Below are 25,596 nucleotides of genomic sequence, written 5' to 3'. Positions count from 1 at the left end.
CAACCTTCATTGTGAAAGACCCGCGGATCTCAATACCAGGAGCATGCCATTAGTACGATCTGTCAGGTTATTGTTGCACCACGCGATCCCCTTACATAAAAGCCTAATGTTCTCCTCTGGATACTCACGTCCTGAATCTCTTGGATGTACGGGTCCTTCCATTCAAAGACCACAAAGAATAACTGGTCTCCCTTCTCGGTCGCCTGCCGCCGATCGATGTAGTTGACGACGCTGGTCTGTGATAAGAACGGACGTCAGTTCCATGAATAGGGAATTTTTAGTCATTGGGTCATGGATCCATTTGGATTTTGGGGGACAATGGGAATGGCCACCACCGCATCTTTAGTGTTTCCCTATTGAAAAAAAAAAAAAGTTCTTTGACTGTGACCACTGCGCAGATGCGGCCATGTCACAACTTTTTTTTTTTCCCATAGGGTAACAATGAAGTCGCTCTAATTTGCTTATTTTGAGTATCCTCTCCCCAACCAACCTCTTGCTTGAACTCCACGTCTTGTCTCCCGTCTTCCTCAGTCGTCTTTACTAAGGACATTTTCACCCAAGTCCGAAACCCCCCAGAAAATTTCCAGCTGGAGAAGGAGCTTTCACAGTCCTGCATGAATTTATTCTTGTTGTCACTGAAAAAAAAAAAAAGAAAACGCTCAACTGACCTGAAGCATAGAATTACAATGCAGCAGCAGGATGCAAGTGCGACCTGAAGCATAGAATTACAATGCAGCAGCAGGATGCAAGTGCGACCTGAAGCATAGAATTACAATACAGCAGCTGGATGCAAGTGCGACCTGAAGCATAGAACTACAATGCAGCAGCAGGATGCAAGTGCGACCTGAAGCACAGAATTACAATGCAGCAGCAGGATGCAAGTGCGACCTGAAGCATAGAATTACAATACAGCAGCAGGATGCAAGTGCGACCTGAAGCATAGAACTACAATGCAGCAGCAGGATGCAAGTGCGACCTGAAGCACAGAATTACAATGCAGCAGCAGGATGCAAGTGCGACCTGAAGCATAGAATTACAATACAGCAGCAGGATGCAAGTGCGACCTGAAGCATAGAACTACAATGCAGCAGCAGGATGCAAGTGCGACCTGAAGCATAGAATTACAATGCAGCAGCAGGATGCAAGTGCGACCTGAAGCATAGAATTACAATACAGCAGCTGGATGCAAGTGCGACCTGAAGCATAGAACTACAAAGCAGCAGCAGGATGCAAGTGCGACCTGAAGCATAGAATACAATGCAGCAGCAGGATGCAAGTGCGACCTGAAGCACAGAACTACAATACAGCAGCTGGATGCAAGTGCGACCTGAAGCATAGAACTACAATGCAGCAGCAGGATGCAAGTGCGACCTGAAGCATAGAATACAATGCAGCAGCAGGATGCAAGTGCGACCTGAAGCATAGAATTACAATGCAGCAGCAGGATGCAAGTGCGACCTGAAGCATAGAATTACAATACAGCAGCAGGATGCAAGTGCGACCTGAAGCATAGAACTACAATGCAGCAGCAGGATGCAAGTGCGACCTGAAGCATAGAATTACAATGCAGCAGCAGGATGCAAGTGCGACCTGAAGCATAGAATTACAATACAGCAGCAGGATGCAAGTGCGACCTGAAGCATAGAACTACAATGCAGCAGCAGGATGCAAGTGCGACCTGAAGCATAGAACTACAATGCAGCAGCAGGATGCAAGTGCGACCTGAAGCATAGAACTACAATGCAGCAGCAGGATGCAAGTGCGACCTGAAGCATAGAATTACAATACAGCAGCTGGATGCAAGTGCGACCTGAAGCATAGAACTACAAAGCAGCAGCTGGATGCAAATGCGACCTGAAGCATAGAATTACAATGCAGCAGCAGGATGCAAGTGCGACCTGAAGCATAGAATTACAATGCAGCAGCAGGATGCAAGTGTGACCTGAAGCATAGAACTACAATGCAGCAGCAGGATGCAAGTGCGACCTGAAGCATAGAATTACAATGCAGCAGCAGGATGCAAGTGTGACCTGAAGCATAGAACTACAATGCAGCAGCAGGATGCAAATGCGACCTGAAGCATAGAACTACAATGCAGCAGGATGCAAGTGCGACCTGAAGCATAGAATTACAATGCAGCAGCAGGATGCAAGTGTGACCTGAAGCATAGAACTACAATGCAGCAGCAGGATGCAAGTGCGACCTGAAGCATAGAATTACAATGCAGCAGCAGGATGCAAGTGTGACCTGAAGCATAGAACTACAATGCAGCAGCAGGATGCAAATGCGACCTGAAGCATAGAACTACAATGCAGCAGGATGCAAATGCGACCTGAAGCATAGAACTACAATGCAGCAGGATGCAAGTGCGACCTGAAGCATAGAACTACAATGCAGCAGCTGGATGCAAGTGCGACCTGAAGCCTCATTCACACTCCTCCTGTCTCGCGGCCGGGAGAGAACTAGTGTAACAATGAGAACACATTAATTGAAGAGACCCAAACCAATCCAGCAAGTATCCTTTATCAAGTGGATAGGTGACAATTTATAGAGACCATTTCCAGCAGCTGCACTGGTTACTCCCCCGGTATCCGGACGAATGGCCGAGCAGACGCAGATAATGGGACGTCACACACCAGTGACTTCATGCGTCTCTCTCTGGTTTCCATCTATTTGAAGAAAGTGATGAAGTTCTGGACGGCGTCTCGTACGAGGACTGTAATTAGAGCAGGTGCAGCAGATGGGAGCAGCTCGGCACTTGCCTAATTGTTTTTTTTAAGAGGTGACTCATTCGCTATTTCGGGCTCCACTGTCTCTGGTTTGGGGGATAATGGAAACTAACTGTTCTGAGCTCTGGAACGCGATAATTATTGAACTTCTGATTAGCAAGAGCGATCGTATACAATATATCTCTCTATCGTCAGGGTTCTATAAATATTAGTCCGCCGTAAATTCTGTCTCGGCTCATTAACATATATTAAAGTGCTCCAGTAGACGGCCACAATGGATTCCACATACAGGATCGACAAGGGCTGTGCACATCCAGAACTACCTGGTTCATGAAAAAAAAATCCAGATTAAGGGCTCAACACACAAGACAGTATTATGTACAGAACCTTAATACGGCCTCTATAATAGACCATGAGGCACGTACAAAAACCTCCACCTTCCTCCAATTGGCATGCCTCTGGTGTGGAGTGGACAATATCTGTTTCCCCAGATGTGACATCCAGCAGCCGCCGATTCCCCTCTACCTATAACTATGTATATACAACGTATGAGCAGCTGTAGGGGATCGGATTTATACCAGACAACCCCCTGTAAAAAGGTACCGGACCAACTGCTCTTTAAGGGGAAAACTTTACCTACTTAATACATCTGAAGATCACCGCAGGGAATCTCGTTTGCTTGGATCTCTGCTTCTTATAACTTTATGTTACCCAAAGAAGACCGACGTACCCTCTAAAGGAAAGTCAGCCCGACCCGCTGGGTTCAGTAGTACCTGCTTCCCAAATCTCAAAGAATCGGAAGCGATGACATTTTACCGGCCGATCCTTTTCTTCTTCTGGATTATGAGTTGTCGCCAGAAGTGTGGAACAAACGTCTACCCCTCTCCCCAATGAGAACAATTGCTTGCTCTGCTAAACTGAGCGTGCATGTGTTTGCGGTGGAGAGATAACGTTCTTGTTAGTTATTAAGGGTGTATGGGCAATTTAAAGGGGTTGTCCAGGACTCGCATGCTGAGGAACTATTTATATAGGGCATGTCATCAGTATTGGATTAATAGGGGTACGAAGCCCGGGATCTCCACCGATCAGCGGATATCTGCTCCGATGGTGGCCAAATGTAAGCAAAAGTACAGAGTCAGAAGAGCAATATCTCCATATAATGTTTGGTGGTTGCTCCATGCACCGCAGCTCAGACAGCGGCGCACCGCAGCTCACACACCGGGGCACCGCAGCCCACACACCGGGGCACCGCAGCCCACACACCGGGGCACCGCAGTTCACACACTGGCGCACCCCAGCTCACACACCGGCGCACCCCAGCTCACACACCGGGGCACCGCAGCTCACACACTGGCGCACCCCAGCTCACACACCGGCGCACCCCAGCTCACACACCGGGGCACCGCAGCTCAGACAGAGGCGCACCGCAGGTCAGACACCGGGGAACCGCAGCTCACACGCCGGGGCACCGCAGCTCACACGCCGGGGCACCGCAGCCCACACGCCGGGGCACCGCAGCCCACACGCCGGGGCACTGCAGCTCACACGCCGGGTCACCCCAGCTCACACCCCGGCGCACCCCAGCTCACACACCGGCGCACCCCAGCTCACACACCGGCGCACCCCAGCTCACACACCGGCGCACCGCAACTCAGACATTGGCGCACCTCAGCTCACACACCGGGGCACCGCAGCTCACACACCGGCGCACCCCAGCTCACACACCGGCGCACCCCAGCTCACACACCGGCGCACCGCAACTCAGACATTGGCGCACCTCAGCTCACACACCGGGGCACCGCAGCTCACACACCGGCGCACCCCAGCTCACACACCGGCGCACCCCAGCTCACACACCGGCGCACTGCAACTCAGACATTGGCGCACCTCAGCTCACACACCGGGGCACCGCAGCTCACACACCGGCGCACCGCAACTCAGACATTGGCGTACCTCAGCTCACACACCTCAATAGGAGCTGATCTTCAGCTCCATGCATTTACATCTGGCCGTTGTTAGACAAAGGCAAGCGTTACATTGCCCTGCAGCGCCACCACAGGAGAAATGAAGCACTACACCGTTCCCAACTTCCTCTCTCGCTTCGGTACCAGACGAGGGTCCTGTATGAGAGACTGTGGTCCCGTCCATATGAGGGTCTCCTAACCGGACGATTCCCCTTTATTTGCCGCAATGTTCTCAGACTTTTCCGCAGTTGGAGGACATGAAGTGTTCAAGCACGTGGAAATGTTTACAAAGACATCGGCAAATATCCGGGGACAATAGTCCCGCTCTGTTATCCCGCTCCTCATGTCAATGACCTAATGCCTCCGACAGAGAACCTGCGAGACCTCCGAACAAAGGAGTCATTGAGCCGTCGCTCCACATAAGGCGACATTGTCTCTGCCGGATCATTATCCTGATAGGGGGACGGCGGGTTGTGAAATATCTGCACTGAATACTGCAGCTCCAAATGTATAAGGGGTCGATGTGTCCTAGTGGGGGGTCCTGAGCTAGGGGGCCTCCCTTTACGGTGTCCATATGTCCTACCTGACTGCACTCAGATTTCCCATGGAGCTGCACTCGCCGTGTGACGTCACGGATCAGAGATGGCTCCGATCACGGCCATTTAAACCTTTACATGCAAATTGTGATCATGAAAGCAGAAGGGGGCTCCCTCCCTCCCCCCATAGGTCTGCAGAGGGTTAGGCTGGCATACAGATGGATTACAAAGGTTGTGACCGTAGTGTTTATCAGAGGGACACACGCACCTGGCGAGGAAGTTCTTGTAAGAAGCGAAGAGCAGATAGTCGATGGAGCTGAAGTCTTGTTCTGTCTCGTTGAGATGGAACTGCAGGAAAACCAGCTCCCTCTTCCTTACTTCACACGGCCCCTTAACTATGAGAGCGTGCTTCTGCAAAAACAACATATCAAAGGAATTACACCCCACCCTTATTGTGGATTCTTTTTGTCCTGTTCAATGAGTTGCCCTTCATAGTGAAAACTAAGTAAAATCCAGTCATTGGGAAATAAATACAATGAACAGTAAAAAACAAAAAAAGAGGCGCTGCAGCGATACCGGAGGTAAAGCTTTCTTCATAAGTGACATGAAATATTCTGTGTCAGTGCTGCCCTCTAGTGGTTGTCGGTTGTAATTGACCTGGACAGTATCTGTTAAGGAAAATAGAAGAAATTGTAGTCCAGCTCAACAGGACTGGATTTTACTTTTCTTTTTACTTTTCAAAAAAAAATATTAACATTTTCAGAAAAATGGTCGACATGACTGCCTAGTGCAGTCGAAACGCATCGACCATGTAAATTTTTCTTTTGTATGCACTATATTTTCTTTTGAAAAAGAAAAAGGAAAATCCAGTCCTGTTGAGCCGGACTCCGATTTTTTCTATTTTCCTTGATGTGAGGCCAGGGCGAGGCCGGTGTCTGAGCCCAGGTGGGCAAGCTGGAATTAAGTTTCTATAACAGTGTATGTTACCTTAGAACATTTTTTTATATACAGAATTAACATACAATGTTGAGTTCAGTCGCAGATTTCTTGCGCATCACTCACCCAGTATTACAGTCCTTTAACTCAGAAAAATACTCCGCGCTCGGTCGCTTTGTATTCTTAATCATTACAGCAGGCATCGTACACAATTACACCGTGCTGTGCACATTATACGTGGCAGGAGGTAAAAATAATCAATGTAGGCTCAGCCCTCGTAACCCATCCATATGGACATGTAGGTCATAGGAAGCTGAATAAAATGATACCTCGATATCTGTGATCCGATCTTTTATTCCAGAGAAATCAACATTTTTCTTAATATGTAAATGAGCTGTTAAGATCTATGGGCGGGACATAGATCTCCCCAAGAATCTGCCTCTCTGAGCCGGGACCAGAAGTGATGACGTCACTGTTCGCCTGTCACAGGACCGCTGTGACCTGTGATTGGCTGCAGCTATCAGATGACTTGAACAGTGCATCATCCGATCACCCGCTGTTCCAGTCACCTGACTGCTGCAACCAATCAGAAGCAGCAGTGGTCCTGTGACATCATCACTCATGGCGCCAGCACAGCACAGGATCCTCGGGGTGGGGGAGCGGATAAGAATGGCTTCAACCTGTGAAGATTGTATTTAACCCAGACAAGTCCATTTATTTATATGTGTTGTCAGACAAAAATGGATGAATGGAGAAGAAAACTTAAAGGGATTGTCCACTGCTGGACAACCTCCCCAAGGTGCATCAGAAAATAAAAAATGCTATACTTCCCTCCTGGACCAGGACTGATCCCCTGATGTTGGTGCTGTGTGACATTGTTATGTCACGTGACCACTGCAGTCGATCGGGGACGGATGATCGGCTGCAGCCTTCAGTTATCCATCAGAGAGGACGTCCACTAAGGAGCAGAACAGTTTAGAAATGTAACCTTTAATGGTGGGGGATAAAGTAGCGCCCTTACCACTGTCTGGTTGGTGAAGGGGTCGGTGTAGTTCATGGTCTGGGTGACGCACTGGTTCTTCCCCGGCTGCCCCGGACTCTTCAGTGGCGGGATGTGGTCGTACAGGTGATGGTCGCAGCTCAGGAGCCGAGCCTTCCCTGGATAGATGGCTATGCCTGCAACACACAACCCTGGAGAGATAAGAGGCCTCGTTCACACCGCCGTCACTGACGCCGTGTCGTCCGGTGCGAGGTTTCCCAGAGGGGTCGTCATCCCGGCTGCAGAGAGATATGTGCAATTTATCAGAAATGCAAATTCTACACCAGCGTTCCTTACAGATCCGAGTTGTGCCGTTCCTCCGTTACTCCTCCTAGAAATGTATAAATAAACTGACAAGTGGGCGTCACCAGTTTGGCTGCATCCCTGCACAGTCTGCCGCTGTCTGATTGGTACTGCCGGCACCGGACTCTGACAAAGAGGAATACTTATCAATTTATTCATACATCTCCAAGAGGAACAACAGAGGAACAACACAATACCAAGTTGTGGAAAATCATTCGGAATTGTTATTTTGTGAAAAAGCGTTAAAAAACACAGACGTGTGGGGAGACAGAGGGGCAACAAAGGGACGTCCAGAAGAAACCTGCAGCCTTCCCAACCGCGGCGCCGCCATCTCTAACAGAAGCGGCAATTAAGGTTCCCACTATACTACACAATATCTGCATAATACACACCTGTGCTGCCGCAGAACTTCATAATACACACCCGTGCTGCCGCAGAACCTCATAATACACACCTGTGCTGCCGCAGAACTTCATAATACACACCTGTGCTGCCGCAGAACCTCATAATACACACCTGTGCTGCCGCAGAACTTCATAATACACACCTGTGCTGCCGCAGAACCTCATAATACACACCCGTGCTGCCGCAGAACTTCATAATACACACCTGTGCTGCCGCAGAACTTCATAATACACACCTGTGCTGCCCCAGAACCTCATAATACACACCCGAGCTGCCGCAGATCATAATACATACCCGTGCTGCCGCAGAACTTCATAATACACACCTGTGCTGCCGCAGAACTTCATAATACACACCCGTGCTGCCGCAGAACTTCATAATACACACCCGTGCTGCCGCAGAACTTCATAATACACACCCGTGCTGCCGCAGAACTTCATAATACACACCCGTGCTGCCGCAGAACTTCATAATACACACCTGTGCTGCCGCAGAACTTCATAATACACACCCGTGCTGCCGCAGAACCTCATAATACACACCCGAGCTGCCGCAGATCATCATAATACACACCCCAGCTGCTGCAGAACATCATAATACACACCCCAGCTGCTGCAGAACATCATAATACACATTCCAGCTGCCGCAGAACATCATAATGCACATTCCAGCTGCCGCAGATCATCATAATATACACCCCAGCTGCCGCAGAAAATCATATTACACACCCGAGCTGCTGCAGAACATCATCATATACACCTCAGCTGCCGCTGAATCTCATAATATACACCTCCACTGCGGAGCATCATCTTTAAAAACAATCCTTCCATAAGAGTCTAGAGGCGCCACTATTTAAGGAGTATTCTCAAGGGAAACATTTATGGCATATCCACAAGATTTGGATATAGGTAAAGGTACGGTTCCCGCTAACAGGACCTCCATGTGCCCTGAGGATGGGCCCCCGACACGTGCAGCCATCAGTGAAGTGCTGGGAATTTGTATTCACTTGTGCGCCATTCCATCACTGACGTCAGCGTGTGCTACAGCTATGGCTCATACCGTGGACGTGCCCTAAATGTACGAGGCTGGAAAGCCCCTTTAACCCTTTTTTTTCCTGCTACAGGGATCCCAGGTTGTGCAGATCCATACACCATGGGGGGGGGGTACACTCTCCAGATCCATACAACTGGGGCACACTCACTAGATCGATACACCATGGGGTGCACACTCACCAGACCCATACACTATGGGGGGGGGGCACACTCTCCAGATCCATACAACGGGGGTACACTCTCCAGACCCATACACCATGGGGGGCACACTCTCCAGATCCATACAACGGGGGCACACTCACTAGATCCATACACCATGGGGGGCACACTCTCCAGATCCATACACCATGGGGGGCACACTCTCCAGATCCATACACCATGGGGGGGGCACACTCTCCAGATCCATACAACTGGAGCACACTCACTAGATCGATACACCATGGGGGGCACACTCACCAGACCCATACACCATGGGGGGCACACTCTCCAGATCCATACACCATGGGGGGGGCACACTCTCCAGATCCATACAACTGGAGCACACTCACTAGATCGATACACCATGGGGGGCACACTCTCCAGATCCATACACCATGGGGGGGGCACACTCTCCAGATCCATACAACTGGAGCACACTCACTAGATCGATACACCATGGGGGGCACACTCACTAGATCCATACACCATGGGGGGCACACTCTCCAGATCCATACACCATGGGGGGGGCACACTCTCCAGATCCATACAACTGGAGCACACTCACTAGATCGATACACCATGGGGGGCACACTCACTAGATCCATACACCATGGGGGGCTGTTATGAATAGGTAATTCAGAACCACAATGGACCTTGAAGTTCAGAGCACACAAGTGACCTGACAAAAACCACAAAACATAGGACGAGCTCTGAGACGTGGAAACTCTGCTGACCGCAATCCCTAAACCTATCAAACCACACTAGAGGTAGCCGTGGATTGCGCCCAACGCTCCCTATGCAACTCGGCACAGCCTGAGAAACTAGCTAGTCCTGAAGATAGAAAAATAAGCCTACCTTGCCTCAGAGAAATTCCCCAAAGGAAAAGGCAGCCCCCCACATATAATGACTGTGAGTTAAGATGAAAATACAAACACAGAGATGAAATAGAATTAGCAAAGTGAGGCCCGACTTACTGAATTGACCGAGGATAGGAAAGGTAGCTTTGCGGTCAACACAAAAACCTACAAACAACCACGCAAAAAGACCCTCCGCACCGACTAACGGTACGGAGGTGCTCCCTCTGCGTCTCAGAGCTTCCAGCAAGCAAGCAGAACCAAAAAAGCAAGCTGGACAGAAAAAATAGCAACAAAAGGACACAAGCAGAACTTAGCTTATGCTGAGCAGACAGGCCACAGGAACGATCCAGGAGGAAGCAAGACCAATACTAGAACATTGACTGGAGGCCAGGATCAAAGCACTAGGTGGAGTTAAATAGAGCAGCACCTAACGACTTAACCTCATCACCTGAGGAAGGAAACTCAGAAGCCGCAGTACCACTCGTGACCACAGGAGGGAGCTTGATCACAGAATTCACAACAGGGGGCACACTCACCAGATCCATACACCATGGGGGGGCACACTCTCCAGATCCATACAACTGGGGCACACTCACTAGATCGATACACCATGGGGGGCACACTCTCCAGATCCATACAACTGGAGCACACTCACTAGATTGATATACCATGGGGGGGCACACTCACTAGATCCATACACCATGGGGGGCACACTCACTAGATCCATACACCATGGGGAGCACACTCACTAGATCCATACACCATGGGGGGCACACTCACTAGATCCATACACCATGGGGGGCACACTCACCAGATCCATACACCATGGGGGGGCACACTCTCCAGATCCATACAACTGGGGCACACTCACTAGATCGATACACCATGGGGGGCACACTCACCAGACCCATACACCATGGGGGGCACACTCACCAGACCCATACACCATGGGGGGCACACTCACCAGACCCATACACCATGGGGGGCACACTCACCAGATCCATACACCATGGGGGGCACACTCACTAGATCCATACACCATGAAGGGGCACACTCACCGGACCCATACACCGCGGGCACACTCACCAGACCCATACACCATGGGGGGCACACTCACCAGACCCATACACTGGGGGGCACACTCACCAGATCCATACACCATGGGGGGCACACTCACTAGATCCATACACCATGAAGGGGCACACTCACCGGACCCATACACCGCGGGCACACTCACCAGACCCATACACCATGGGGGGCACACTCACCAGACCCATACACTGGGGGGCACACTCACCAGACCCATACACCATGGGGGGCACACTCACCAGACCCATACACCATGGGGGGCACACTCACCAGACCCGTACACCATGGGGGGCACACTCACCAGATCCATACACCATGGGGGGCACACTCACTAGATCCATACACCATGAAGGGGCACACTCACCGGACCCATACACCGCGGGCACACTCACCAGACCCATACACCATGGGGGGCACACTCACCAGACCCATACACTGGGGGGCACACTCACCAGACCCATACACCATGGGGGGGCACACTCACCAGACCCATACACCATGGGGGGCACACCCACCTGGAGCCTCGTACACATCCACCTCTTTGTAGGACACAGACATCACCGGGTGTTTGAGCTTGTCCCTGAAGTCCGTTATGGTCTGATAGACGAGGAACACGGCCACGGCCATCAGCAGCAGATAGACGAAGATCAGCAGCACAGAGAAGACGTTCTTCAGACACGTCCTGCTGAACCGCACGGAGGGGCTGCTCCTGTCCAGATCCCGCTCTGCTGAATGCAAATCAAAACAAAAAGGCATCAGAAAATGCTTAATGATAATCCAAGAAAACAGGAGCAGAGCAGCAGGTTTTGGCAGTGGAGCTTGTAGGAGGCGATAGGTGGGGTTCCAGGTGTCAGACCCCCATGGATCTAATACTGATGAAAGGTCAGTATATTACAAGTCAGGGTAAACCCCTTTAAGGGAGGCAACTAGAGAAATGTTTATGCATTTTCTGGTGCAGATTTTAATGAGTTTTTTATGCAGACGCACAGGAATTCTGCACTTTATGGAATGGTGTTTTTTTACAATAGGACCATATCATATAGGGGGGGGGGGGGAGGAAATCACACCGAAAAATGCACAGTGGGCAGAAGCCATCATGAAATGCAAAACAAACAAAACAAAAGTGGGAACATGGCCTGATGGTTCCAAAGGGGGACGTGTCTGATCCTTCTCAGACTGCCGGATAATTCTACAATTTTATCGTGAAATTCCCTTTAAAAATGGAATTTTTTGACGCCTGAAGGTAAAGTATTTCTCTTATGTAATTATCAGCGTCTGCATAATACCCAACACAGACCAATGGAATAAACTGGTGTGACTGGTGTGTACTGGGGTCTGCTGTGTGGCCGTGACATATTGGCGTATGACTCTAATAATCTGTCCATGAACTGACAACAGAGAGGATTCTGTGTGTACGTGAATGGCCGCCCCTGTATGTCACACACACTATGTATTAATGTTATTACTGTGGCTTCATTGTTTCCATGGTAAAAATCATCAGATTAAAATAGTCTGAATTTGTGCATCCGGATTTATACAAATTAATATTTGGACGTGAAATTTTAAACTAGTTACAGTAAATATATACATATATCTCTTTAATAGGTGGTTTCGGAAAAACAAAACAAAGTGTGATCTTTACGCACGCTCCCCCTAGTAAATATGTGCTTAACTCACGCTCCACAGGTCCAGCACTGAGTGTCTGCACCGTTGACTTCACATCAATGAGCTCAGCAACTCAGAGCAGCTTGGGCAGAGCAGCTGAGCTCAGCGATTGGTTGCAGCGGTGCTGATGTGAAGTCAACGCTGCAGACAATCTTCTAACATTCTTTCATCTGGTATTGTTTTATTAGTTGCTGGCCAATGACACATTCAGGATTATGAGACAGAAAAGTATAATCATAAAATATTCGTCAATTCTGAACTTTCTTAGAAAGTAGCCGTCGTTTTAATTTTTATTTCTTAAATCAATAGTACACATAAAAATAAGCAACTCTGTAATTTATCTTATGAGAGAAATCTGATTCTTTCTCCTCCTGGACTGATGACGTTGGTGCTCATAGAGTTCTATGAAGAGAGGGAGGAGCCAGAGGCCGAGAAAGACATTCTTCAAGTTCTCCTAAAAAGACAGTTGACGTTCTCCATAGAAAGTTCTTATTGTCACGTGTATTATTGATTCATGAAAAAGCTGTAAAACGGCACTTACTGTTTAAAGTTTTTCAGAGGAACAGTTTTCTCAGTCATAGAATGTTAGAGGTGGACGGGACCCCCAGGGTCATCGTGTCCAACCCCCCGCTCAATGCAGAATTCACTAAAGGCCCCGTCACACATAGCGACGCTGCAGCGATATCGATAACGATCCGGATCGCTGCAGCGTCGCTGTTTGGTCGCTGGAGAGCTGTCACACAGACAGCTCTCCAGCGACCAACGATCCCGAGGTCCCCGGTAACCAGGGTAAACATCGGGTAACTAAGCGCAGGGCCGCGCTTAGTAACCCGATGTTTACCCTGGTTACCATCGTTAAAGTAAAAAAAACAAACGCTACATACTTACCTACCGCTGTCTGTCCCCGGCGCTCTGCTTCTCTGGTCTGGCCGTGAGCACAGCTGCCGGAAAGCAGAGCGGTGACGTCACCGCTCTGCTTTCCGGCTGACCGGCGCTCACAGCCAGACCAGAGAAGCAGAGCGCCGGGGACAGACAGCGGTAGGTAAGTATGTAGCGTTTGTTTTTTTTACTTTAACGATGGTAACCAGGGTAAACATCGGGTTACTAAGCGCGGCCCTGCGCTTAGTTACCCGATGTTTACCCTGGTTACCAGCGAAGACATCGCTGAATCGGCGTCACACACGCCGATTCAGCGATGTCAGCAGGACCTCAACGATCAAAAAATGGCCCAGGCCATTCCGACACGACCAGCGATCTCACAGCAGGGGCCTGATCGCTGGTACGTGTCACACATAGCGAGATCGCTACTGAGATCGCTGTTGCGTCACAAAACTTGTGACTCAGCAGCGATCTCGCTGTGTGTGACGGGGCCTTAACCCATCTCAGACAGATGTCTGTCCAGCCTCTGTATGATGACTTCCATTGAAGGAGAACTCAATGAGTGGACCTCTCATGGCAGCCTGGTCCACTCATTGATCGCACTCGCTGTCAAAAAGTGTTTTCTAATATCTAATCTGTATCTTCTCCCTTTGTTTCATTCCATTACTTCTTGTGTTTCCATGTGCAAACGAGAATAAAGATGATCCTTCTACACTGTGACAGCCCTTCAGATATTTGTAGACAGCAATTAAGTCTCCTCTTAGCCTCCTTTTTCGCAATCTAAACGTTCCCAGATCCTTTACCCGATTCTCGTAGGACGTACATTGCAGTCCGCTGACCATCCTGGTCTATCTTCTCTGAACTTGCTCCAGTATTTCAATGTCTTTTTTTTTTTTAAATGTGGTGCCCAGAACTGAACACAGTATTCCAGATGAGGACTGACCAAGGGGGAGTAGAGGAGGATAATGACTTCATGTCATCTACACTCTATGCTTCTCTTAATACATCCTAGAACTATGTTTGCATTTTTTGTTGCTGCATCACACTGTTGACTCATGTGCAGTCTGTGATCTATTAGTATACCCAAGTCTTTTTCACAGGTGCTGTTGCTTAGTTCTATTCTTCCCATTCTGTAGATGTAATTTTCCTTTTTCTTGCCCAGATGTAGTTTCTCCTGTTCAATACCATTTTATTAGTTGTGGCACTTTGCTCAAGCTTATCTAGATCCTTCTGAATCCTTTCTCTGTCTTCTCTAGTGTTAGCTGTCCCTCCTAGCTTTGTATCGTCTGCAAATTTAGTTTACCTTCAGTTCCCTTATCCAGATCATTTATAAAAATGCTGAACAACATTGGGGAAAGATCAGAGCCTTGAAATTGGAAGAGTCTTTGGAAATGTCTTATATTGCAGCGTTGTGCTGAAAAGAAGCGTCAGCATACGAGACTCTGGATTATTGGATGTCGGATTAAAGGATTTAAACTGTGAATATTCCAATTAGTTAAATGTTTCTTCTACATGTGCGAATAATTAGTCTACGATGGCGTTTACACTTCTGTTTTTACGTCACCGACTCCACTCACCTCCTGATAAGTGGGGTAACCATTTAACTCCACCGTTATATTCAGATGTATCTGACTAGGCTGTCTAATGGGTATTCTAGTGGTGAGCTAGAAGATCACCTGGCAGGGAATCGGAGATAGGTTCCTCCTGGTCATCTTCTTCTTCATCCATGTCCTCTAGGATCTCCACATCTTCAGGAGGTTGCTCTAACTCTTCACTTAACTGAGAAAGAAAAAATAACATGCTATAGTGACAACCCATATAAACACAATATGAAGTAGAGAGGCTTCTACAATGACCAGATACACAAACCAGAAGAAGCCAAACAACTCTCTCACTCACCAAGAATGCAAGCTATCACCTAAACTTATCTTGGCTGCTCTGTCTCTCCAGTGCTCAGGATCAGTTAAGATCTGAGTGATCGGACCCCCAGAAATCGAAGTATAACTTGACACTTTGGTAAATACCCCTTAACAATAGAAGGGTCACAAGCATTACCCAAGTTATAATGACTCATGTCACGTATTAAATTGCTGGAGACTGGATAGGCAGGATCACCGATGTGATTATTGGCTGGGGGAAAAGGGAATACAGATCAGTAACCCATGCCACTGCACGATACAGCATGGCGGCCCTTTGAGGTACAGTAAAAACCCAAGATATTTTTTAAACCCATTTATACAGATCAATAATACGGATAAAAATATGCACTTTTTTCTATGATTTTACAACCCCTTTTAATCCTTCCCAGCATGTACTGTGGGTTAAATAAGTATTTGATACGCTGTCAATTTTGCAAGTTTTCCCACCTACAAAGAATGGAGAGGTCTGCAATTTGTATCGTAGCTACACTTCACCTGTGAGAGACAGAATCTGAAAATAATGCAGAAAATCACCTTGTATGAGTTTTCAATAATTAAATTGCATTTTATCACATTAAATAAGTATTTGATCACCGACCAACCAGCAAGAAAACTAGCTCTCACAGACCTGTTAGTATTTCTTTAAGAAGCCTCCTACTCTGCACTCATTACCTGTATTAATTACAGATGTTTGACCTCGTTATCTGTATAAAAGACAATCAATCACACTTCAACCTCTCCAACATGGCCAAGACCAAAGAGCTGTCTAAAGACCAAATTGTAGACCCGCACAAGGCTTTGATGGGCTACAGGACAATAGGAAAGCAGCTTGGTGAGAAGGCAACAACTGTTGGTGCAATTATTGGAAATTGGAGGAAACACAAGATGACTGTCAATCTTCCTTGATCTGGGAGCTGAAACACAATGTTACTCAGCGACAGCCCCCAAAACCTGAAAGATCTGGAGAAGATCTGAATGGAGGAGTGGATCAAAATCCCTGCTGCGGTGTGGGCAAACTTGGTCAAGAACTACAGGAAACGTCTGACCTCTAACTGCAAACAAAGGTTTCTGTACCAAATATTAAGTTCTGTTGGGTTGTAGCGATGAATCTGTGCTGCGCTTTATGCACATGCTCAGTAGTGACCAGTGCTGTGGAGTTGTAGCTGAGATGAATCTGTGCTGCGCTTTATGCACATGCTCAGTAGTGACCAGTGCTGTGGAGTTGTAGCTGAGATGAATCTGTGCTGCACTTTATGCACATGCTCAGTAGTGACCAGTGCTGTGGAGTTGTAGCTGAGATGAATCTGTGCTGCGCTTTATGCACATGCTCAGTAGTGACCAGTACTGTGGAGTTGTAGCGGAGATGAATCTGTGCTGCACTTTATGCATATGCTCAGTAGTGACCAGTGCTGTGGAGTTGTAGTTGTAGCGGAGATGAATCTGTGCTGCACTTTATGCACATGCTCAGTAGTGACCAGTGCTGTGGAGTTGTAGCAGAGATGAATCTGTGCTGCACTTTATGCACATGCTCAGTAGTGACCAGTGCTGTGGAGTTGTAACGGAGATGAATCTGTGCTGCACTTTATGCACATGCTCAGTAGTGACCAGTGCTGTGGAGTTGTAGCGGAGATGAATCTGTGCTGCACTTTATGCACATGCTCAGTAGTGACCAGTGCTGTGGAGTTGGAGTAATTGAGGAGTCGGAGGTTTGGCTTACTGATTCCATAGCCCTGGTAAAAAAATCATACAATGCTATAATCTTGATTTTTATTTTTACAGGTGAAGGGTACCTATGATAAAAAATTACAGCCCTCTCCATTCTTTGTAGGTGGGAAAACTTGCAGAATTGGCAGCGTATCAAATACTTATTTCCCCACTGTACATGTCACAGCTTTTGGCAGCACCACTGACATCTGAGTTACACAGTACTGGACACTTCCTACCGAGATCTGCCGCACATCAACCACCTAGAGGAAAGTTTTACAAAGGGAGGGAGAGAAAACAAAAATTCCTGAAATGTTTCCTTCCTTCCCCCACAAGACTTCAGGATGACACAGACCTAACAACAGGATACCAGTACGTTACACTCAACTATGGAAATGTAACACCAAGAAGGAAAAGTTGTGGAATGGTGGAAATCACCGGATCATAGACAGGTTAGTGATCGGCTAATAATGAAAAAAATGGAAACTACATTTTCAAAACATCTGGATTTATTCAGTCTGGAGGACAAGCACCACGTGTAGAAATCCTGGCACTTCCAGCCTCGGCTGCTTTCAGTGAGGTGATTAATGGGTCGCCCGAGGAAGGTTCTGCCCCTGAATGCACTTGGGCAAATCATCAAGATCCTCTGCTGGCAGCGCATTTACAATTACCGACGAATGAAGTCCCAGATGTGCTTGTTGGGTACAAGTCCGGAGGTGTTTCAGCATATGATAGCACGTTTAGGCCACACAGGCTGGTCAGAGTAGCACGAGCAACATGCTGCCTGGTGTTGTACTATTGAAAACCAGCTCCTGGGATACTTTGGAGAAATGGCCGCACCACAAGTTTCACCACCAGAGCTATTAGTGCACCTGGAGTGAAGTCTGGAGGGGTCTAGCTAGCATACATTAGGCCACCGCTCACCATAATCCTAGGTGTAGGGCCGGCGTGATGTTCTCTCTTGAAGGCCTCTTCATTATCTCATACCTGGCCACTCAAAGGCCATGATGGTGCAGGAAGCAAGATGGCAGGTCGGTCCTCTTCAGTGATGAGTTCCGCTTTTGACTTGGATGCAGCGATAGCTCAAGATTGGTCTGGAAACCTCATGGGTAACGCCATGAAGAGGCCTTCACAAGGGAACTTCACACCAGTCCTACTTCCGGGTTTATGGTGTGGGGATCAATAATGTATGGTAGACGGACCCCTCAACTGTTTATTCCAGGTACACTAACACATTGATTTGGTGGTGGAAACAGTGGTGCGGCCATTTCTCCAAAGGGTCACAGGAACCATTTTTTAACTCAACACCACCAGGCACCACGTTGCTCTTGCTACTGTGAGCGGCTTAAACATGCTACCATGGCAGCAGCGTCTCCGGACTTGTCTCCCATCCAGCACATCTGGGACCTCATTGGTCAGTGATTACACAGGAGCTGCCAGCAGAGGATTTTGATGATTTGCCCAAGTGCAATCAATGGCAGAACCTTGCACAGACGACCATTAATAACCTCACTGATGGCAGCCGAGACTGGAAGTGCCGGGATTTCTTCACAAGGATCATACTCCAGACATTGAGGGGTGCTGAAATTCTGTTTCCATTTTTCCACATCGGTAACCCGTCTCCATCCTGTGATTTTCATTACTCCAAGACTTTTTCTTCTTTGTGCTGCACTAATGTTGAGGAATGTATAACTCGCCGACGGTGGACATCACTTGGTAACTAATGACATTAGCCTCTTGGGACTCCATTAAAGCCGGCTGACGAGCCCAATGGCAACCAAAGGTTTCCAAAGAGGAAATGACCCAAAGTCCAGTGAAATGGATGGGTGACAATTAACTATTAATATTAATTAATTAATGGTTCTGCAATGTCCTCCAGGTGGTGGAGACTCTGGACTCGGACTAACTAGGACATTAGTTTGCTCAGTTACTAAATTTCCAGATTTTCAAAAATGTAGATTCTCCATCCAATATTGGTCAAATGCAGCTCTATAAGAATCATGGAAAGTTTCTCTGCAGGACAAGTAAGTGGCATAAAGAGGCGCTGCAGCGGCGGATGAAATTTCATAGTGTCGGAAGCTGCCATGTGCATTGTGTGGATGACGGCCATATCCCGAGATCATGTATCCCTTCACGGTACAGCGAGATCTGCACTGGAGCCTCGCAGAGGACGGTGGAAAGTGATCAGCGGTGGAGATAATGGCGTCACTGATCTCCTGTATGTAATATGGGAAGTAACAGTCTTCCAGAGACACTATGCCTGTCTACGAGTGGTGTCTGCAATAGCAGCATAGCTCTGCTGAAGAGAGCTGCAATACCTCTAACCACCAGCAGGCAGCTGAGGCGCTATTGTTTTAGAAGAAACAGGCATCTAAAGCGTCTGAGACAATATTCAAGAATCTCTCACAAGATGCCCATTGCTAGGGCTCGTGCAGAAGAGCGTATTTTCGGTCCGAGTGCGATCCGTCAAAACATGGATTGCATTCAGACCAATGTTATTCTATGGGGCCGTGCACATGTCAAATATTTTCCTTGGACTGAGTGTCCAAGCGAAAAAAAAAATCGTAGCATGCATGATTTACATCCAATATTCGGATTACACTCAGCCATGCAAGTCAATGAGTCCTTGGGAAAAAAATAAATAACTGCACTCGGATGACATCCAAGTGCAGTCAGATTTTCACAGACTGACACAATGGAGAAGACAGAAACTTTTTCCCAGTCTGCTCCTCATCCGAGAAACCCATCCTGATCACTACGTGACTAGCATAATCAGACGGATTTTCTCGAATGAGAAAATAAGGTTGTGAGAGCCTAGCCTTAGTCTGGATGATAATCCAGCACCAAAAAAAAGAACAGTGGCAGCAGCTAATTCCCCGGTCGCGCACTTGTATGTGGTCAGGAGAGACTGAAGGAGACTTTTTTGACAGGCGTCCAAAGTGTTTAGAAGACTTATATGGTCTATGCCAAGTTAGATCGCTACCCCCAGAAAGAGTCGGGGATCATTTCTCAATTGTTGGAACTCCCATCTATCCCAGGAATGGAGCAGGGGTGGAGCATACGCACCTCCAATTCACATGACACTGACGACCTCAGCCTGCCAAAAACCCTGTAAAGAGTTATTCTCATCTTCATAGATGGATATTGGATAGCGCTAGAAACAAAAAAAGCACTCTGGCAATTTACTGTTTGATAAAATTTGCAGCCGTTCTTAAGATATTAACACTTTTGTTTACAGCGTGTTGCCTTGGAGACGGACCACCTCTGCTAGATAGCAGTGCTTCTAAGGGTACCGTCACACTATAACATTTCGATCGCTACGACGGTACGATTCGTGACGTTCCAGCAATATCGTTACGATATCGCTGTGTCTGACACGCAGCAGCGATCAGGGATCCTGCTGAGAATCGTACGTCGTAGCAGATCGTTTAGAACTTTCTTTCATCGCTGGATCTCCCGCTGTCATCGCTAGATCGGTGTGTGTGACACCGATCTAGCGATGCGATCCAGCGATGCGTTCGCTTGTAACCAGGGTAAACATCGGGTAACTAAGCGCAGGACCGCGCTTAGTAACCCGATGTTTACCCTGGTTACAAGCGTAAAACTAAAAAAAACAAACAGCACATACTTACATTCTGGTGTCCGTCAGGTCCCTTGCCGTCTGCTTCCCGCACTGTGACTGCCGGCCGTAAAGTGAAAGCAGAGCACAGCGGCTGTGCTTTCACTTTCACTTTACGGCCGGCAGTCAGTGAGTGCGGGAAGCAGACGACAAGGGACCTGACGGACACCAGAATGTAAGTATGTGCTGTTTGTTTTTTTTAGTTTTACGCTTGTAACCAGGGTAAACATCGGGTTACTAAGCGCGGTCCTGCGCTTAGTTACCCGATGTTTACCCTGGTTACCCAGGGACATCGGCATCGTTGGTCGCTGGAGAGCTGTCTGTGTGACAGCTCCCCAGCGACCACACTACGATTTACCTACGATCACGGCCAGGTTGTATCGCTGGTCGTGATCGTAGGTAAATCGTATAGTGTGACGGTACCCTTAGCTCTACTCTGTTTCTATTGTTTTGAAGCTGACCAGGATGGCTGGTATATGCAGCTACCTCCTAATCCCGGCCAGTCTCAGCTCAGTGCTTACAAGCTAGACAGCAGTGGTGGTCGGTCCCCTAGGTAACGAGCTTTAAACAAAAGAGATGTGTTAATATCTCAAAAATGGCTGCAAATTTTAACAAGCAGTAAATTGGAAAAGTTCTCGTTTTTTACAAGTTCAATCTAACAATAACCATCTACCTGAAGAAGGCAACCGCTGAAACGTGCGTCGGGGTGGAGGCATCCTTGGGACATCTCATTTCCTTCCATCCCCCACATAACAGGTATTTCATGGCATAGCCTCATGATAGCATTTTGATACTTTTTTATACTTTTTATTAGGTCAGTGTTTGGTTATTGGGCACACACTATGATTATTTAACATGATTGTTCTAATAATAAATAATAATCTATATTTTTATATAGGGCTAACATATTACGCAGCGCTTTACAGACATTATCATCACTGTCCCCAATGGGGCTCACAATCTAAATTCCTTATCAGTATGTCTTTGGAATGTGGGAGGAAACCAGATTACCCGGAGGAAACCCACGCAAACACGGAGAGAACATACAAACTCCTTGCAGATGTTGTCATTGGTGGGATTTGAACTCAGGACTCCAGCGCTGCAAAGCTGCAGTGCTAACCACTGAGCCACCGTGCTGCCCTACATGCACTGCCACCTTATTGAGGTGGATATTTACCTCTTTACCCATTCATTAAATTCACTGTGACTAATCATCACCTCCCTACCTGTTTTTCATGTGTTTTTATGTGAGTATACATAATTTTTGTGATTTTGCTGTAATTTTTTACTATTTTCCCGCAAATTCTGCATTGATTATTTCCTTTTTTTGGCAGATATATATACATATACACAGTACAGACCAAAAGTTTGGACACACCTTCTCATTTAAAGATTTTTCTGTATTTTCAAGACTATGAAAATTGTACATTCACATTGAAGGCATCAAAACTATGAATTAACACATGTAGAATTATATACTTAACAAAAAAGTGAGAAACAACTGACATTATGTCTTATATTCTAGGTTCTTCAAAGTAGCCAGCTTTTGCTTTGATGACTGCTTTGCACACCCTTGGCATTCTCTTGATGAGCTTCAAGAGGTAGTCACCGGAAATGGTCTTCCAACAATCTTGAAGGAGTTCCCAGAGATGCTTAGCACTTGTTGGCCCTTTTGCCTTCACTCTGCGGTCCACCTCACCCCAAACCATCTCAATTGGGTTCAGGTCTGGTGACTGTGGAGGCCAGGTCATCTGGCGTAGCACCCCATCACTCTCCTTCTTGGTCACATAGCCCTTACACAGCCTGGAGGTGTGTTTGGGGTCATTGTCCTGTTGAAAAATAAATGATGGTCCAACTAAACGCAAACCGGATGGAATAGCATGCCGCTGCAAGATGCTGTGGTAGCCATGCTGGTTCAGTATGCCTTCAATTTTGAATAAATCCCCAACAGTGTCACCAGCAAAGCACCCCCACACCATCACACCTCCTCCTCCATGCTTCACGGTGGGAACCAGGCATGTAGAGTCCATCTGTTCACCTTTTCCGCGTCCCACAAAGACACGGTGGTTGGAATCAAAGATCTCAAATATGGACTCATCAGACCAAAGCACAGATTTCCACTGGTCTAATGTCCATTCCTTGTGTTCTTTAGCCCAAACAAGTCTCTTCTGCTTGTTGCCTGTCCTTAGCAGTGGTTTCCTAGCAGCTATTTTACCATGAAGGCCTGCTGCACAAAGTCTCCTCTTAAGGCCGGGATCACACATGCGAGAAACACGTCCGTGTCTCGCATGTGAAATCCAAGCTCTGGCGCCGGCACTCCAGAGCGGAGCGTGTGGCTCCATGTGTTGCTATGCGGCCGCACGCTCCGCTCCACAGTGCCGGCGCCAGAGCTTGGATTTCACATGCGAGACACGGACGTGTTTCTCGCATGTGTGATCCCGGCCTAATAGTTGTTGTAGAGATGTGTCTGCCGCTAGAACTCTGTGGCATTGACCTGGTCTCTAATCTGAGCTGCTGTTAACCTGCGATTTCTGAGGCTGGAGACTCGGATAAACTTATCCTCAGAAGCAGAGGTGACTCTTGGTCTTCCTTTCCTGGGGCGGTCCTCATGTGAGCCAGTTTCTTTGTAGAGCTTGATAGTTTTTGCCACTGCAATTGGGGACACTTTCAATGTTTTCCCAATTTTTCGGACTGACTGACCTTCATTTCTTAAAGTAATGATGGCCACTCGTTTTTCTTTACTGAGCTGCTTTTTTCTTGCCATAATGCAAATTCTAACAGTCTATTCAGTAGGACTATCAGCTGTGTATCCACCAGACTTCTGCTCAACACAACTGATGGTCCCAACCCCATTTATAAGGCAAGAAATCCCACTTATTAAACCTGACAGGGCACACCTGTGAAGTGAAAACCAGTCCCGGTGACCACCTCTTGAAGCTCATGAAGAGAATGCCAAGAGTGTGCGAAGCAGTCATCAAAGCAAAAGGTGGCTACTTTGAAGAACCTAGAACATAAGACATAATTTCAGTTGATTCACACTTTTTTGTTAAGTATATAATTCCACATGTGTTAATTCATAGTTTTGATGCCTTCAGTGTGAATTTACAATTTTCATAGTCATGAAAATACAGAAAAATCTTTAAATGAGAAGGTGTGTCCAAACTTTTGGTCTGTACTGTATATATATATTTTTTGCTACTATTTATTTCCACTTTTTTACTTTCACTGTGTACAAACATCTTTGTTGCCATTGTATCATCAATTCATTTTTAAGCTGGTCCCTAGTGGTTTGCGTCCTTTTTTTCCCCTGTGTTTGTCCCCACCTGCACCGTATTTTTATGTTTGTGAATTATTAAATAAAATATTGGTTTTTACTTCATGGGTTTTAAATTCGGCTTGTCTCCTTGTTTATGCAATAACCATCTATGAAGAGTAACCCTTTAACAGCTGAATCCGCATTTTCTCACATTGGACATATCCTGTTCCCACATCCTTCCTTCCATCCCGGTGACACTGATCTAAAGAAATCATGGAGTCTTCCTCTTCCGAAATGTCCGTATTCGGGTGTCGACCCCTGCGGGAGATGTAATTCCTGCCATATTGGCTATTACCGACAATCCTAGAAACAGACGTCAGCAAGGAATGGGTTAATATAGAAGCCACAACAGTTGTATGACCCTGGGGATTCAGCAATAAATAATGTATTAACCCCATGGACTAGTGAAGGGTGACAGGCAGAGCTCACACCTGACCTGTGAAAGGCACATGACCAAAATTTGGGGCAATTTTTCCTTTTTGTCACATGTTGCAGATGACTCGCCATTACCGAGCCGTTCATGAATTTTGAGCAAAATAACAATCATAAAAAATAAATAAATACATTTCTTTTAAAAAATTCTGACTTTCTGGCACAAAAAAAGTTGAATATTCTGCTAAATTATTACCTGAAGTCACTTTAGGACCAGACTGGAGCTGCTTTATGCAAATTTTTGGCGACTTTTTAAAAAGTTGAAATTGGTGAATCAGCGGAAAACGTCTGGAAACCCCAAAAACTCCGCACACAATGCTGAACAACAGCAAAAAAAAACAAAACAAAAAAAACAAGTGGAGATATAAAATGGACTTAAAAAAATGGGCAAATGAAAAACGAAAAAAAAAAAAAAATTGGGGCATAAAAAAAATGGCGCAAATGAAAAACGAGCTAAAAAATAAATAAATTGGGGTCTATGAAACCATAAAAAAAAGGTGCAAATGCAATAATGAATCTGGGCCATTGTGTGCACTGGAGAGAAAACAGTACACACATGACATCATGATGATGTGGAACTACAACTCCCAGCATGCCCGGAATTTACATCCCTTTGCATACATCCCAGCCTGTGTCCTGACGGCTAAAATTGGAGTTGTAGAACAGCTGGGTGCAAGGGCATGCTGAGAGTTGTAGTTTCACAACCATTGTGTCAAAACATGCTGGGAGTTGTAGTTTCACAGCTGTGCAGGGGGATGTGAAGTTGCTGATGAGATCACACAAGTTACAGAAGGGGATCAGTAGATTACCTCCTGGTAGGATCTGGAGATCTCCTTCCTGAGCATGGCACTGGGCAGGGAATCCAGGGTGACGGTGTGGGCACAGGACGCTGCCTCCTCTCTCAGTCACTACAGTCCCGTGTCCTGTCCCCCTAGACAGACTTCAGGCATGCGC

General features: G+C 47.1%; 1 protein-coding gene across 7 annotated transcripts in view; it reads right to left on the bottom strand.

Annotated features, from left to right (window-relative positions):
• PACC1 (proton activated chloride channel 1) overlaps nucleotides 1–25,596 on the bottom strand; it is a 28,715-nt gene extending 3,119 nt beyond the window's left edge. The window contains exons 1-8 of one of the 7 annotated variants that reach the window (XM_069768525.1): nucleotides 25,452–25,538; nucleotides 23,792–23,898; nucleotides 15,329–15,431; nucleotides 11,624–11,836; nucleotides 7,187–7,341; nucleotides 5,498–5,640; nucleotides 491–635; nucleotides 129–236 (exon numbers count right to left, since the gene is read on the bottom strand). In XM_069768525.1, coding sequence (XP_069624626.1) covers nucleotides 129–236; nucleotides 491–635; nucleotides 5,498–5,640; nucleotides 7,187–7,341; nucleotides 11,624–11,836; nucleotides 15,329–15,431; nucleotides 23,792–23,869 — 945 coding nt within the window. In that variant the 5' untranslated portion in view covers nucleotides 23,870–23,898; nucleotides 25,452–25,538. Of the gene's footprint in view, nucleotides 1–128; nucleotides 354–490; nucleotides 636–5,497; nucleotides 5,641–7,186; nucleotides 7,342–11,623; nucleotides 11,837–15,328; nucleotides 15,432–23,791; nucleotides 23,899–25,451 lie in introns of those variants that run through there. The other 6 variants (XM_069768526.1, XM_069768530.1, XR_011321899.1 and 3 more) reach the window with 6 other exon arrangements.

Source organism: Ranitomeya imitator, chromosome 5, assembly GCF_032444005.1.
Source record: "Ranitomeya imitator isolate aRanImi1 chromosome 5, aRanImi1.pri, whole genome shotgun sequence".
Taxonomy (NCBI): Eukaryota; Metazoa; Chordata; class Amphibia; order Anura; family Dendrobatidae; genus Ranitomeya; species Ranitomeya imitator.
Note: the sequence above shows the minus strand (reverse complement) of the source record. Positions and strands in the feature narration are given on the sequence as shown.